We start from the raw sequence: 16,140 nt of genomic DNA on the forward strand, positions 1-16,140 counted from the left end.
GGTTTTGAGCTATTTCCAGAAAAATGATTTCAATTTTTTAAGGAAAAATTGAGAAAAAAGAGTGGTTTTGGAAGATGACCAAAAAAGTAAAACGATTTCATTTTCAAAAAAAATCAAATTGATTTGATTTAAGGAAAAATCAAATTGAAATGAAATGATTTCATTTTTAAACTTTTTTGAAATGAATCTATTTTAAAATGAGAGTTGTTTTAAATTTGAAACTGTTTGAGAGTTCATTTTTTAAGTGACAGTCCTCAGCCACCATACTGGTGTCCTTGAAAAGCAAATAAAATTTGCGTTAATTAAATGTCTAAGGGTATATCAATAATATGTTCCGTTCAGATCACAAAACATCCCTAAATCCAGTCGGTCGGTCATTTCAATGAGGGTGGACGGAAAAACTCAAATGGGTCTCAATGTGGGCGAAGTAAACAAAAACTTGAAGCGAATGGTGATGTAGAAAAAGGCTTACCTATTGAAAAAATTTTCCAACATTATTGCAATGGGGCCGACATGGGATTTATGTTTTGAAGGTGAGTCATATATTATTGATGGTCGCCCTACATTTTTGTGTAATAAGGTAGTATTATCAAAAAGTTCAGTGTGGATTTTAAGATTTGTTAGTGTATTTGGATCCTTTCCAGGGAACTGGACCCACATTTATCAAGTCAGAACTCATTGTCAGTAATGCTGCAGCTTGGTTTAAAATCTTGCTGTAGATCTGTTTAGATCTGCTGTAAAAATGGATTTATTTCTGGACTTTCTAAACATTACTACAACTAGAATATTTTCTTTATTTGAACAGACAATACAGTGGTTGAAATAAGGTTTTTGGTAGCTATTAAAACATATATAAAGCTATCAACTTAAAAAAGGAAAACATGAGGCAAACTGTCATCAGTAATAGAACATGTTAAGTCAAGATTAGATAAAAGGAAGAAATTAGAGAAGAAAGTCGCAGAGTAATAAACTTCAAAGTAAAGCAGAGTCAAGAAGAAATCAGAGAAGGAAAGTTACATAGGATTACTGTAAGTTGGTCTAATGTTGACATCCCTCTTCAAATTTTGACATTCTGTTTTAGAGATAGGAATGATAGGAAGGCCGGATTCACTGATAGACTCCTTATGATTGCTAAGCAAAGAAAATTAGTTTCAATCAGGGATTCCAACCTTCCTATTATTCCTAATCTCTAAAGTAGGATGTTGAAATTAGAAGAAGGATGTCAACATTAGACCAACTTACGGTAAAGTTAAAAGTAACAAAGAAATTAGAGATGACAGTCACAGAGGAATAAAGTTTGAAGTAACAAAGAAATTAGAGATGAAAGTCACAGAGGAATAAAGTTTGAAGTAACAAAGAAATTAGAGATGAAAGTTACAGAGGAAGAAAGTTTCAAGTAAGGAAGAAATCATAGAAGAAAGTTACGGAGGAATAAAGTTTGGTAATGAAGAAATTAGAGAAGAAGTTACAACTAAAGGAACTAGTAATAAAGTAAATAGTCCATGAATAATCGAACGTCAAAATTAGTTTAAACAGGTTTAAATCACTCAAATATTGGTCGGTTATTTTCACAAAGTCAATGATTTTTTGGTCGGTTTTAACTGATAACCGACCACTATTTCAATCACTGCAATAGGTTCAAGGTTTCTCTTCCTTTTATTCCACTGCATTCATTTCTCTGTCTTCTGTAGTAAGCGATCGAAAACTCCTGATTTTTTGTTTTTTCACCTAAAATGGTGATCCTTAAAATCAAAAAAGACCCATACCACGGGATAGAGTTTTTCAAACTGAGCTGAAAGATTCACTACAACAATCTTTCCTAGATCAAAAGTTATTACCGCTTGTGATGAAAAAGGTCTTTAAATTTTGCGAAAATTGTGCAGAATTTGGGGTCATGCCCAAAATCATGATTCTTTTGCCATTATGATTTTTGCTTGGAAACACAAAGCTAACTATGCAAAAACTTCAGGTTTTCATGAACAATAGGTAGTGTGCATTGGTTGTCTAATCCAAATGCTTTAATTTTATTAACATCATTGTACTTCAGAATGATTGGTTAAAGTAGAAATAAAAATGCCACCAAAAAAGAAAGCAGCAGCCAAGGGTCCTCGTGGAATGGGCAAACCCATATCCCCTGGTCAAAAGATGTTGGACTTGACCAAAAAAGAATGGAAGCTTGGTCCTGTTATTGGTCAAGGAGGTTTTGGTTATTTATATCTCGGTAAGATTTTCTTTTCAGGAATGTATCAATTTTTTTAAATAACTGAGTGAAAGTTATGTAAAATTAATTTTCCTGTCTTTTACCACTTAATAGCTAAAATAATGTTAAATCTTTGATTCTTTTCATAGGTGGGCCTGCTGAGGGAGGAGCAATTACTAGTGAGAATGGATCATATGTCATCAAAGTTGTAAGTATTAAAAGTTTCTGGAAATTCTGGAAATTGTGTTTTAATAACTGCGTTTTAGTGAGCTTGAATTGCTTTGTAAATATTTTTGGATTTTCTTCTTTTTGAACAAGTTTGCAACAAATATAGCTGTAGTATAACAGAGTATAAACGTTTTTATTTTGAATATCATGTAAGTTATCATGTAACTATAGTCAAAATTCTAAATCTGTTTTGCATAATTCACAATATTATTTTTTGAAAGGAGCCCCATGCAAATGGACCGCTTTTTGTTGAACTGGCGTTTTACCAGCGTGTTGCAAAGCCAGATATGGGTAAGAATTTTACTTTGTTTATTTTCAAAAAGCCCTGTTTGATTGAAGTTTCCGTGTTCAAAGTTTTTCTGTTGCAAAACAGACGTTCATCTCGACCTGATCATATTAAGTTATTTGTGTCTCAAAACTTGGTAGATTGCTTTTTAGGAGGAGTATAGGAGGAAACCTAAAAAAGCTACAAAAATTAAAACAACTGTAAGTCAGCATGATTATTTGCTAAATGATCTGATTTTTTGTAGTTTCAACTTGGATGAAAGAGAAGAAAAAGAAACATTTGGGAATACCACTGTATATAGCCACTGGTTCCTTTGAGCATGATGGTAACAAATACCGCTTTCTGGTAATGGATCGGTTTGGAACTGATGTTGAAAAAATATATAAAGAACATGGTTATGTATTTCCTGAATCGACTGTGTATTCATTAGGATTGAGGATTGTAAGTCAATGATTCATTCAATCCGCATAGATAAGAAGTTTTATAAAAGCAAAAAACATGTGTTGTACTTTCAGTTGTAGTTTCTACTCCATATTATATTTTTGTTTTAGATCGATGCTTTAGAATATATGCATTCAAAAGAATATGTACATGCAGATATCAAGTCTTCAAATATCATGCTTGGGTTTTCAAAGGCAGACAAATTAAAAGTAAGTCAAGTTGCTTTTACCTTGTAAGTTCTGTTTTTTATTCTTTTTTGCTTTGTTTTGATTGATACATTCACCACCCTTTTCAGAAATTTTGAAATATTTGTATTGATTTCAACCAAAACTAAACTTTCAAATGCTTCTGTTATCTGTTATTTCTGTTTCAAATAATAAACCGATCGACGCTGAATTATATTCCACAGAAGGTATCGATATAAGAAAGCATCAATATTTTGAATTGTTTTCATTAGCTTCAGCCAATTATTGTTGTTGTTGAAATTAGGTATTAATAATTACCTCTTTTTCTTCATTGGTATAAAACACAGGTATACTTGCTAGATTACGGTCTAGCGTATCGATACTGTCCCGGAGGTCAGCATGTGGCTTACAAGGAGGACCCCAAAAGACGACACGATGGAACAATTGAATACACGAGTCGTGATGCTCACAAAGGCTGTGGTAAGGAACTGCTTTTTTATGAGATTTCAGTAGGTCATGAATCACCTTTTGAGCATTGACACAAAAGGGAGAGTGAGAGGACCAAATCATATGCATACTGGACAGTGCTTTATGACACAATGTCTGATTTGTTTCAAACTTCTACCAGTTCTAGCTTCTTCAAAAAATACACATACCTCAAAAATACTTTAGTGAAATTAAATTTTTTTCACATCTAAAGCAGTTATGAAGTTGTTTTCGACTTTGTGCTTGCACAGTGTGAGATGTAGCAAAGGTTATTCTTTTTTGTTCGAAAATACTGTAGGCAAATGATTGTTGATACGTTAATTTTTATATTTTACTTAATGGGAGAAAAACTTTACTAAGAATTCCTAAAGCCTAAGAATTTACAAAGATTCCCAAATTGGTACTTGATGCCTCTCTGCTTAATGCTCGGCAACTAAAGAGACGTATCAAGGGTAAGTGGAGAAATCCAGGGAAAGGAGTGGTGCCCTCCCCTACCTTCGGGTAGACAGCTATACGAAAAGGGAGCCTTCGGGTCCCCCTCGACTGCGGTTGCAAACTTACTTACTTAAGAATTTATCAGAAATAAGACAATCTATTTTCATCGATTTTGTCTGAAAAAGCAATAACTTAAATAGGCTTTGACAAAAATTTCTCTGTTTTAGCACCATCACGAAGAGGTGATCTTGAAATTCTTGGCTACTGTATGCTACAGTGGCTTTGCAAGAAATTACCCTGGGAAAAGAATTTGAATGATAAAGAATACGTCATGAAAGAAAAAATTAAGTATGTGAAAAATTCCCCCAAAAAATGCATTCAACCTCTCTACGTTAAAAGTTATTTCGTTTATGAAATTTTCATCCATTGTTGTACTCTGGTGGGGTAACTTCAAGATAAAACACGAAATCAGGCAGTTTTGTCTTGAATATTTGAGTTTGGCTTTGATAATTTTGAAATTGTTAGCTGATTCTTACTGACTTTCTTTAATCAACAAATGCCTGATAAAACCTCTTCCCTACATTTCATTGAAATTTATTTATTTTTAGATATATGAACGATATTCCAAAATTGTTGAAGGAATGTTTACCAGGAACAACACCGTCAAGTTTGTTTATTTTCTTCCTTTATGAAATATCACTGCTAAGCATTTTATTCTTATTAACCAGGTGTCTTATACTATTTGGTCATTTGGTCATTTTGTTGTTTGGTTGACCTCTTTGAATATTATTGATCTTGGACTGCAATTTGATAAATTGCTTTTAGACTGGAGTAGTTTTGCTCTACCTGGGTCTACACATGAAAGTAGTACAAGAAATATGAGTAATAACTGATATGCTTTATGTTAATGACAGGTCAACTGAAAGACTTCTTGAACTATATAAACACGCTGGAATATGACAGCCAACCTGATTATGACAAAGTGCGAACGCTCTTCAAAGCGGGGCTTAAGAAAGCTGGACACAGTGATGATGGAGCAAATATTATCCTTCCTACTGGTGTAAGTTAATGATATGATTGCTAAAATTAACAATTTTGAAATAAGAAAGACGAAGAAGGTTCAAGTAAGGTCTTTCTTTATTTGTCCTTTCTCGTTTGCATTATTATGTCTTCTTGAACTTCTCGCTCAAACTTGTTTAGATTTTTCTTGAACTCTCGACTTATTAAATTTATGCTGTTTGAATAATGTTTTTTGGACCTACCTCCCTATAAATTAACCTGTGTCCGTCCGTCCGTCCGTCCGTCCGTCCGTCCGTCCGTCCGTCCGTCCGTCCGTCCGTCCATCCGTCCGTTCGTTCGTTCGTTCGTTCGTTCGTTCGTTCGTTCGTTCGTTCGTTCGTTCGTTCGTTCGTTCGTTCGTTCGTTCGTTCGTTCGTTCGTTCGTTCGTTCGTTCGTTCGTTCGTTCGTTCGTTCGTTCGTTCGTTCGTTCGTCTGTTACCAGCTTTTCCCGAGGTTGGCTCATTAGTTTTTTCTGATTTTTGGCACAAAGATGCAAAATGGCAATGACCAAAATGTGACGAAGCCTGATTTCCAAAAAAAAAAATTTCCGGGCGAAAATGGCGGAAATATGCCGGAAAAACCGGTTTTTTGACATTTTCTCGATTTTTCATCCTTAGTTTTTTCTGATTTTTTGCAGAAAGATGCGTATTCGCAATGCTCAAAACATTGCTGAGTTCGATTTTTGAGAAAATTTTTTTCCCGGTTGAAAATGCCGGAAATCGCCGTTTTTGCATATTTTCATTGGATTTTTTCCTTATACTTCTATGTTTTTCACACAAAAACATTATTGATAACAATGCTCATCATCAAGCATGATTCAATTGTCAATAAAACTGACTTTTGCGACCAGAACTTTCTATCTATTTTTTTCCCTACAACCCTTCCCTCTCCCCCATCAACAATCAATGATGAATTTATTGCGTTATGCATTTTCCCTAAACACTATATTTTCTGACTGATTTTTTTCATTTTTCTCCTTGCATTGCTATCTAACTTTCATCGTCAAGTAGGTCCATTCAGCATCTAGCTTGTTGCTTTTTCTTTAGTCTCCATCAGCAAGCCCCAAAAAGAGACGTTCAGCCAGAGGTATTGCAGCCGCTGTATCAGAAGATGAGAATAAACCACCACCGCCTGTCAAGAGAGGCCGGCCTAAAGCTTCATCAAATGTTGCTGCCAAGAAGTCAAAACCTGATCCACCCACACCAGAGGAAGCTCCTAAGAAACCTCCAAAAGCTGTCGGACCACCAAAGAGTAAATCTGCAGCAGCTACTAAGGGTGACAATAAGAGTGGACAGGTTATTCATAAAAGAGTAAGGAGGAAAAATGTGCCGACGAGAGACTTTGCTCAATCTCCTTAAACAAACTGATCAGTAGATGAGGAAAGGATGACTGACTCCTAAAGAGTATGAATAATTTTCCATCACTACCTGGCAGGTGGAAAGATGTATCCCTTGTTCGTTTAAATTCCCTGGCATTAAATTACAGAATTTATTTGGAACTGGGCTGGACAGAGCTTTAGGTCCGTCGTCCCTCAGTCAATTGCAAACTTAGTTTCTGAGAATTTTATCCGAGCTGGAAGGCAAGCTGTTTTCCCTTTCACACAGAAAGGAGATGCCAGATTTGTGAAAAATAACTGTTGCTTTAGCTTTTGAAAAATCGTTTAGAAATTTTCTAGAATTTTTTTTAAATTTTTGATTAATATGCAAAAATATGTAAATATTTTTCCTTTATTTGTTTAAAAAACTTTATACATGCATTATACCTGTTAAAGAACAATTTTCTATTTTCTTTGGGAAAAAGAAATTCAAATACTGCAGTTTTCGATACCATATATGACTTTATTAATAGTATTTACAAATGACATATAAACAAAGATTGGATCAGACAATTAAGATTTACTGGCCCTCTTGAGGCCACTCAAAAGTTTTCAAGATGTCACATTTGCCACGAGCGTGAGCCTCCGGCACGCCGTACGGGTTACGTCTGGCAACGGCGGACTTCCACCCGATCATTTGAGCGTCGGTACGGGGATAGGATTTTTTCGTTTCTTCTTTCGGTGTTTTTATTTTATGATTATGGCTTGTGCTATCTTCTTTTGTTTCTTGTTCTAGCTGTAACAAAATGAAAAATTAAATAAAATGAATTGAATGAATGAATTGGAATTGTGGTATTGTATTGGTTCTGACGTGAGTGTTTATTTTACTCTTCGGTATGGAAATGGGAAAGATCATTTGATATTTTTGACATGGCTTGCGTCGACTTTGAACCACTCAAAAAGATTGAAATATCGTAAAGTGGAAAGATTAAAATCATCTTTCTCGTCCGAACTTTAAATTTTAACGAACGAAAAAAAGCTGGGGAATCAAGGTATAAATTAATGTCGAGTCTTGTTTACCTCTTTATAGATATCGGAGAGGAATCCCCATTTCTGCGGCCAATTTCTTTGTGCGAGCAACTCGCGACCGATGTGATCCTTCCTGGAAAACAAGAAGAATAAAAAAGGTTAGTAATGCTTTTCCTGTATGACGTTAAAACAGGCCTACATTAAATTAATTCATAAAGTTAACGCTCTTTAATTCGACGTTCTACAATTAATTTTCTATTTCTATTTGGTTGAGTTGCAGGAGGCTTTGAGGCCTATTTTCGCAACTATAGACGCTTTCATTGAGCGCCCCGTCAATACCTTGGACTGACTACCCAATTCTCCTTACATGGCATGGGTTGACCCGGGCGAAGGTTCATTCCTTTGCCAAGTGAACCGCTACGAGTGGGAATCGAACCTCAGTCGCCTGTGCAGCAACCAAGGTCAACGACCACTATACCACAGCGCCTTTTCAATACGCTCAATTATTAGATAATATTGAAAATCACAGTTAACAAGAAACTCTCATAAAGAAATCAGAAATCGAATTAGAGAGTACTTTTTTTAAGTTCAATTTTTAACAAGAATTTTAAAGAATTCAATTTAATGTAACCAAATCTTTCCGACGAAGCAAAAAGTGGGCATCGTTTTTTCGAAGATTTGATACATTTATTACATGTGGTAGAGCTTAGCTTCGCATAATGTATCGTTTTCGTAAACTTCCACACGAAATTCAGTTTCGCGTGTAGAAGCTTCCTGACAGACCTAATGAAGGTCGTAAATTAATTTGGTCTAACTGACACTATATAAACCCACAAAGTTATCCAAGTGGTCTGCGTAAAGGCGTGAGAAGTAATTATGTAATGAACCTACCGCTTGGTAAAAAATACTTTTCAGTATAATATCAATGGCAAGAAAAAGTGAAGCCTTAAAATATGCGCCGTATTTTTGACGACGGATTGAATCTAGCGATTCTTTTGTTTTCGAGTGATATCTTTTTCGAAATTTAGGTGTAAATTTTAGTTTCAATCTGTCATTTGTGTAAAAACCAGGCGATCCGCGCTAGGCTGCGCAACTAGGAGATTCGATTCTAGCCCTTCGAGAATATACTTCGTTGTATAATATACTCACCATATTTCATCACTGTGGACGACGTTCAAAGACTTCTTTAGTTTGTGACTTTCCGCCATTCTCTCCACTCTATTTAAGTTGTTTTTTACACTTTGACAGAGATTTGGCCACCGATAGATTTATTGCAATGACTTCGTTATCGACCAAAAAGATATTTGACGTCAATTTATCTAAAATGAAACAAAATTTTAAAACTCTAAAAATCTTAGAGGAAAACATATTCATCAAAATATCCTTTCTTTCTCCTACAAAATCAATTTTTTGATAAAAAGCAACCATTTAATCATGTATTTGACGTCATTTTCTTATTTTCGATTCTTGTCAGTGCGCTTACATTTTTTGAAGTCTCGGTATATATATAACATCTTGTCTGAGCAAGTGTGAATAGTTATGGGCAAACCATACAAACCAACTTTTGATAAAAGTGGCATCCCATTAATGCTTCACTGGTCACCTCAAGATGTTGGCAACTGGGTCAAGAACACATTAAACTATCCCCAATATGAAGATTGCTTTATCAGCAATTTTGTCGGTGGCCAAAAGCTGATTTGGATTGATGCTGATAATTTGGTTAAATTGGGAGTGACTGACTTCAAACATATTAAGGTAAGACGATTTTTTGCTTATGGAAACTTCTTAGTAAAATTGAGAAACTTCATTTCATAATAACTAGCATTTAACCCATAGATTTATAAAGCCCGTAGGGCTAGATGTCAAACTTTAACTGAAAAATGTGCCGTGTTTAGGTAGGAAATCCTACCTAGATCGCGTCTGGTCGCGTGACAATACAATAGAATTTCAGCGCTTGACCAATCAGAAGGTTCGCGGGTTTTCGAAAACAACAACAACAATATTTTTTCCGATATTCACTTTTTTTACCTGCGATGTCTTAAAGCACGACATCTAGCCCATCGGGCTTTATAAATTTATGATTTTACCACCCCCTCCACTCTAAAGGCTCTAAAGGTGACAAAGAAAATTGTGAAGCATAAAGGTTCTGAAAAGAAGAAAACAATTAATTCTATTAAATTCAACTTACCTTGATAAGGCTCTTCGTTCAAACTCGCTAAGCTTGGACTTGAAATGTTCCTCATCTTCTCTTTATAATTTGGTATTTCTATTTCAAATATGATTTTCATTCTATTAATATTTATTTAGCCTTCTATCTTTGAACTTTTGAAATATAAAACGTGCTTAGGGTGCTGTGCTTGGATTAGTGTTTCTATGGAAACAACAATATTCAAATTTCTCGATCAATCAAAAGTTACATGCGACGGTTAAAAAGCTTGTTCAGCTATTTTTTGTAAAACAATGTAGTGACTTTCGGAAGTTATAGTTACAAAGTAAAGGTTGCAGTATTTTGACAACTTCTTTGTTAGCTTTTTTCATTCCGAATTCTGTAACCGTTCTAAAATTTAAACCAACGAGTAGAAGCCCGAAGAGCTAGCAGCGAATCTCTAACCTTTCTCAGGAAGGAAAAGTGAAGCCTTAAAATATGCGCCCCGCATTTTTGATGACGGACTGAGTCGAGCGATTTCGTTGTTTTCGAATGGTACATTTTTAAAAATCTTGCGCAGTCCGCGTGGATTTTGTGTGAAATCCACGCGTACTGCCCTAGGCTGTGCAACTTTGGTAGGACTTAATGGCTTCAAATCCTACCAAGGTAAAGTATAAAAAAAAATTTCCGAGGTTTTTTTTTGCAAATTTTAGCCATTTTCCAGGGGGTATCCTCTCATTTCCAAAAATATTATTTTGACTTAAAAAGATTCTTCCACCCCCCTGTATGGATTTTTAATGGAATAGCCCATTTCATTAATTTAAACCCTCTGCGGTTCGCGTCTAGAGAGGGGGCTCGACAAGACTCGTTTTCATATTAGAACAGATTGGCACAAGAGATGAGAAATTGTAAAAAAGCAATAAAATGAATCAGTGTGCTGTAATAAGGAACAGAGACCTTGGAAAAGAGATCTTATCAATTCTGCTTTAGCTGACGAAAAAACTTTTTTTTAAGGAGAATTTCAGATAGATTTTCAGAGCAATCTATTATAGTCGTTTGTAAAAAAAACAACAGTAATTATAATTAATTCCGAAATAATTATGTGTCAATTAGCTGAGACAAACAATTCAAAAAGATGTTTTGATCCGTCTGTGATGGAATGTAATATGACATTTATTCAACTTGCTCTCTTTGTCATGATCACGTCAATCTTGTCAATCTTAGAATTTTTGAAATCTTATCAGTTTGTTGTACACTGTAGTATCAAAATGGTAGACACGAAAACAGGCTTGTTTAAGATGAGAGAGATTTTGACTTTGATTTTGCTGCAAATGATTAGCTTTGCGAATGCATTGTTGGTGTTTATAGCTGAACAATTTGACAGAAAGCGAAAAGTAAAAAACAGTGCAAAGGTTTCCAAAGTGCTTTGGTGCACGCGCGTTGAACCAGTGTACACTGAATGTGATTTTGGAAGTGATGATTTTGTTTCGGTCTTCGAACAATTTGCAGACCCGAAAATTATCCTGAACGAGAGTGTTACGTTGTATGCTTTGACTGAAGATGAGGCTCTTTTTGTTGACACTGGTGACGTCACAATGATGCAAGCTCAACCTGGGTGGCTCTATTTATTCCAATGGGAATCAGCCAGGAAACTCATTTCCATGCCTTTAGATGTCTTCCTCAAAATGTCCGAACAAATCGATTTCCCGGACTGTCCGGTCATCAATATAGCGAACCATACCAGATGCGGAGGAACCTTAATGAGCAGAGTATTCCAATCCATCCCAAGTGCTTTGGTCCTTACTGAACCTCAAGCTTTGAGTTGTGTTGCTTTCTTCTCAGCACACAAAACATTCTCACCTGACATGATTCGGTGTTTATACGTCAGCACTCTGAAATGTTTGTTTAAACATGCGACTTTACAGAACCTCGATATTGTGTGCTTGAAATCGTGGCTGCCAGAGGTGTTTATTTTAGACTTGATGTTTGAAGCTACTCCTTTAATCAAACATATCTATCTTTACCGTAACCCTTTAACGTTCGTCAAATCATGGGAGAAACTGTTTGCTGTCAACCAGTTCCCTATGATGCCAGTCCACGTCGTCAAATCGAGATGTTATTTGTACCCAGTTCTTTCTAAGTCTTCTTTATTCACTGATGAAAATATCGGAAGAATGTCCTGGTATGAGAAATGGGCATTACATTGGATTCGATGTTACGCTGGCTTCGTGGATGTTCATAAGAAGAACCACTCTATTTCCACGGTCAGATTCGAAGATTTCATCTCAGATCCCGACCAAGTGATGTCTTTGATTTTCAAATATGTTGGAATTAACGAATCGCTTTTGCCAGACGCTAAATCGGTTTTGAAATCCGATTCTCAGAAAGGCACTATTTACACGTCGAGATCTGGTGCGAAATTGAGGGCTAATTTGCTTACGCCCATCACCAAGGAATTGAAAGAGAAAGTTGACATTTTGTGTGATTTGTTTGACGCCCCTTCATTCTGGGGCGGTGATATTGAGCTACCGAACAAATTACAAAGTTGATTAGGCATTTTATTGTGTGGATATAATATTTTTTTGTAAATTTATGAATTTAAATCTTATTTTCTTTTATACCAACGATAACATTGAAATCACTTCATCATTATCTCCTTAATACATTTTCATGTCTTGGAATTTGTTTATCGATTGCTGTCTCCATTTTTTTTTTTACTATGACTACCTTAAACTTTGAATTGATGGAACAGTTTTTTGATCGATAACGACTAAGGATCTAAAAATCACAGACCAAGGTTAAAAAAGTTTTCAGGAATCGAGTTTAAACTAGGGTAGGGCGTCAACAGTCATTTTTGGGGCAAAGTCAGAAAATTCAAGATGTAGTGTTTTTTTTATGAAAATTTAACCTATTGTGAGGCATTCTGCGCAATTTTTAAGGTCAGAAGTTCAAAATTGGCCGAACCCCCCTGGGGGTACTGATTCGCACTACAGGCAAAAATTGGAAAAAATGGCATTTTCTGGCCTTTTCAGGCCTGTAAATATGTCAAAACTATTGCAAATCTTATTTTTTTCACTTGCTGTACTAAATTTTATGAAGAAACAACAAAATAATCATATTGGATTGAAAATTGTGCCCATTAGAGCCCTAAACGAGCCGTTTTGAGCCAATTTTGGGTAGCAAAATGCTTTTTAAGGCCAATTTTGCAAGCTCATAAACTTTAAACTGATTGAATCACATGCCTGAAATTTTCAGAGATGGAAGTCTTCAATAAAGTCTCTACGCAAAATGAATTCCAAGTTTTTCACTTTTTTCAAAAAATCATAATGGCGTCTTCAAAAATCGCTTTTTAGCAAAAAAAAATCATATTTCTCAAAAAATAGCATTTTTTAAGGCAAGCTTCTACAAACTGTGTTTAAATGCTGACTGAAATTTTTTTTGCAGTGATAGTATACTGGAGATACTCCAGGGAAATCAAAATCATTTGCGTCTGGGATGGCGGTCTATGTCCGCCATTATGGAAATAAAATCCCTGCTAAGAGCCATTTTTCAGGCAAAAACCCAAATTTGGACTGAAAAAATCTCTATAATGTCAATAGACATGGGTCCAAATTTTTTTGCAGTGATAGTCTTCTGGAAACACTCCAGGGAAATCAAAATTGTTTGGGTTTAGGATTTAGGTATATCCGCCATTATGGAATTGAAATATGTGTTAAAACTGGCTAAAATACAACGTTTCAAGCAAAAACCCCGTTTTTGAATAAAAATTGCTCTAAAATGACAATAGACATGGACCCAAGTTTTTTTGAAGTGATAGTATTCTGTGAATATTCCTGGAAAAACAAAATCATTTCAGTCTGAGATTTGTTTACATCCACCCTTATGGAAATGAAATCTCTGTTAAAATGCTATATATTTCCATCCGATACATCATAATTGACTAAATATTTTGTATATTATATTAAGCTTAGAATGTGAATTTACAATCCTTTAATTTAGAAATACTAGTTAAAATAAATTATTTAAAAAATCCCATTTCACTCAACAATTCTTTATAGCCCACTTACATTTCCATTTTCAAGACTTGTTCCGTCAAAAAAAGATTGAATTTTAGCTTGAAATATTATATACATTTTAAAACTGGCTTCAGTTTAAAAATTGCGGTCCCAGAAGCATGTTATACCTGAATAGTTTTTACAGACCACTATCACTGCAAAAAGATTTTAGGTTCATGTCTATTGCCATATTAGAGCAGTTTTTAAGTCAATATGGGATTTTTGCTTGAAATGTTGCAATTTAGCCAGTTTAGCACAGATTTCAATTCCATAATGGCGGATATACCCAAATCCTAAACCCAAACAATTTTGATTTCCCTGGAGTATTTCCAGAAGACTATCACTGCAAAAAGATTTTAGCTTCATGTCTATTGCCATTTTTAAGATTTTTCGAGTCAAAATTTGGATTTTTGATTGAAATATTGCGTTTCAGCAGGAATTTCAATTTCAAAATAGTGGATATACCCAAATCCCAAGCCCAGATGACTTTGATTTTCCTGCAGTATTTCCAGAATACTATCACTGCAAAAAAATTTGGACCCATGTCTATTGACATTATAGAGATTTTTCAGTCCAAATTTGGGTTTTTGCCTGAAAAATGGCTCTTAGCAGGGATTTTATTTCCATAATGGCGGACATAGACCCATCCCAGACGTAAATGATTTTGATTTCCCTGGAGTATCTCCAGTATACTATCACTGCAAAAAAAATTTCAGTCAGCATTTAAACACAGTTTGTAGAAGCTTGCCTTAAAAAATGCTATTTTTTGAGAAATATGATTTTTTTTTGCTAAAAAGCGATTTTTGAAGACGCCATTATGATTTTTTGAAAAAAGTGAAAAACTTGGAATTCATTTTGCGTAGAGACTTTATTGAAGACTTCCATCTCTGAAAATTTCAGATATGTGAATCAATCAGTTTAAAGTTTATGAGCTTGCAAAATTGGCCTTAAAAAGCATTTTGCTACCCAAAATTGGCTTAAAACGGCTCATTTAGGGCTCTAATGGGCACAATTTTCAATCCAATATGATTATTTTGTTGTTTCTTCATAAAATTTAGTACAGCAAGTGAAAAAAAAAAAGATTTGCAATAGTTTTGACATATTTACAGGCCTGAAAAGGCCTGAAAATGCCATTTTTCCAATTTTTGCCTGTAGTGCGAATCAGTACCCCCAGGGGGGTTCGGCCAATTTTGAACTTTTGACCTTAAAAATTGCGCAGAATGCCTCACAATAGGTTAAATTTTCATAAAAAAGCACTACATCTTGAATTTTCTGACTTTGACGCCCCACCCTATTTAAACTTCTTTTTCAAAATTTAACAGCTAAACCCTCTTTCGTTAGCTTTGTGGGAATTTTTAAAAAAATTTTTCTTCTCTTTCTTTGTAGATCATCACTCAAAGTATACGAGAGCTTCTTGGTATCGAAGATCCTCAATGGAGCCGATCCATCTCATTGCCACCGCGCGAGACCCTTTCGCATTTCTTGGAACGGAAATCAGTTCGCGGTGAGGAGAGTAAAAATTTAACGTTCGAAAAACATGTGCGTCAATTAAAAAAATTCATGCTTCATGACAGTTGATCGATTCTCTGACAATAAAGAATGAAATAAAGGACAAGGACAAAATTACAAAAAAAACTACTTCCATTTCTTGTACACCCCTGTCTCACATAATCTATAAAACCTCCTTTCCAATAAAAAACACTCTTAAATTGTCTTTTGCAAACTACTGTATTTCATCATTAAAGAATGAAATCGGGAAATCTCCCTTCATAGCTATCGTACTGGCTTTTTTGAGCTCAAAACGTTGGTTTTATTACTATGAAACCTTTTAGAATTGAAAAGATCCACGGACATTTAAGGGTTATCCTAGAGTTTAATCGCTTCCCTTGAAATGCAAAAAAGCGTCTGTTAATGGAGAATTATATTTTACAGAGCCTTAATACAATTGGGTACAATTAAACATGTCGAAGTAAAAGAATGAAAACATTTGTGTAATTCAGTAAACAGAAAAGAATATCATTTTTCAAAGATTTTTCACATTTCTAAATCAGAAAATGGAAAGTTTGTAAATCGTACAAACAGTTATAAACATTTATTGTTCTGTTATTTTCAACCTGAATTGGAAATCACTGCAAAATTCGTGAAATTCTTGATTACAGAAAATCTAAATAAGTTCTCCCCGATTCATTTCATCTCAATGCAAATCAGTGCAAATTGAAATGAGATTTTTTGAAAGATTCTTACTTATTGCAGATTTGCGAAACTTTTTGTAGA

The 16,140-nt window shown here is 34.9% G+C and overlaps 3 protein-coding genes across 3 annotated transcripts in view; all 3 read left to right on the forward strand.

Moving 5' to 3' along the window:
• Positions 1-2,047: 2,047 nt before the first annotated feature.
• Positions 2,048-7,145, forward strand: LOC136798354 (serine/threonine-protein kinase VRK1-like). The gene is made up of 10 exons (XM_067054961.1): positions 2,048-2,221; positions 2,350-2,408; positions 2,650-2,719; positions 2,959-3,155; positions 3,266-3,364; positions 3,688-3,820; positions 4,489-4,609; positions 4,870-4,928; positions 5,176-5,321; positions 6,368-7,145. Exons 1-10 carry the CDS (start codon positions 2,074-2,076, stop codon positions 6,677-6,679), a joined length of 1,344 nt encoding a protein of 447 aa, XP_066911062.1. The 5' UTR covers positions 2,048-2,073; the 3' UTR covers positions 6,680-7,145.
• Positions 7,146-7,432: 287 nt separating this feature from the next.
• LOC136798355 (protein phosphatase 1 regulatory subunit 36-like) overlaps positions 7,433-16,140 on the forward strand; it is a 30,194-nt gene continuing 21,486 nt past the window's right edge. The window contains exons 1-2 of the mRNA XM_067054962.1: positions 7,433-7,507; positions 7,727-7,823. Of these exons, the coding sequence (XP_066911063.1) occupies positions 7,473-7,507; positions 7,727-7,823 (132 nt within the window). The 5' untranslated portion in view covers positions 7,433-7,472. The remainder of the gene's footprint in view (positions 7,508-7,726; positions 7,824-16,140) is intronic.
• On the forward strand, positions 9,160-15,505 carry LOC136798356 (sterile alpha motif domain-containing protein 15-like). Its single transcript, XM_067054964.1, has 2 exons — positions 9,160-9,420; positions 15,253-15,505. Exons 1-2 carry the CDS (start codon positions 9,205-9,207, stop codon positions 15,442-15,444), a joined length of 408 nt encoding a protein of 135 aa, XP_066911065.1. The 5' UTR covers positions 9,160-9,204; the 3' UTR covers positions 15,445-15,505.

Source organism: Clytia hemisphaerica, unplaced genomic scaffold (genome assembly GCF_902728285.1).
Source record: "Clytia hemisphaerica strain Z4C2 unplaced genomic scaffold, Clytia hemisphaerica genome assembly, whole genome shotgun sequence".
Classification (NCBI taxonomy): Eukaryota; Metazoa; Cnidaria; class Hydrozoa; order Leptothecata; family Clytiidae; genus Clytia; species Clytia hemisphaerica.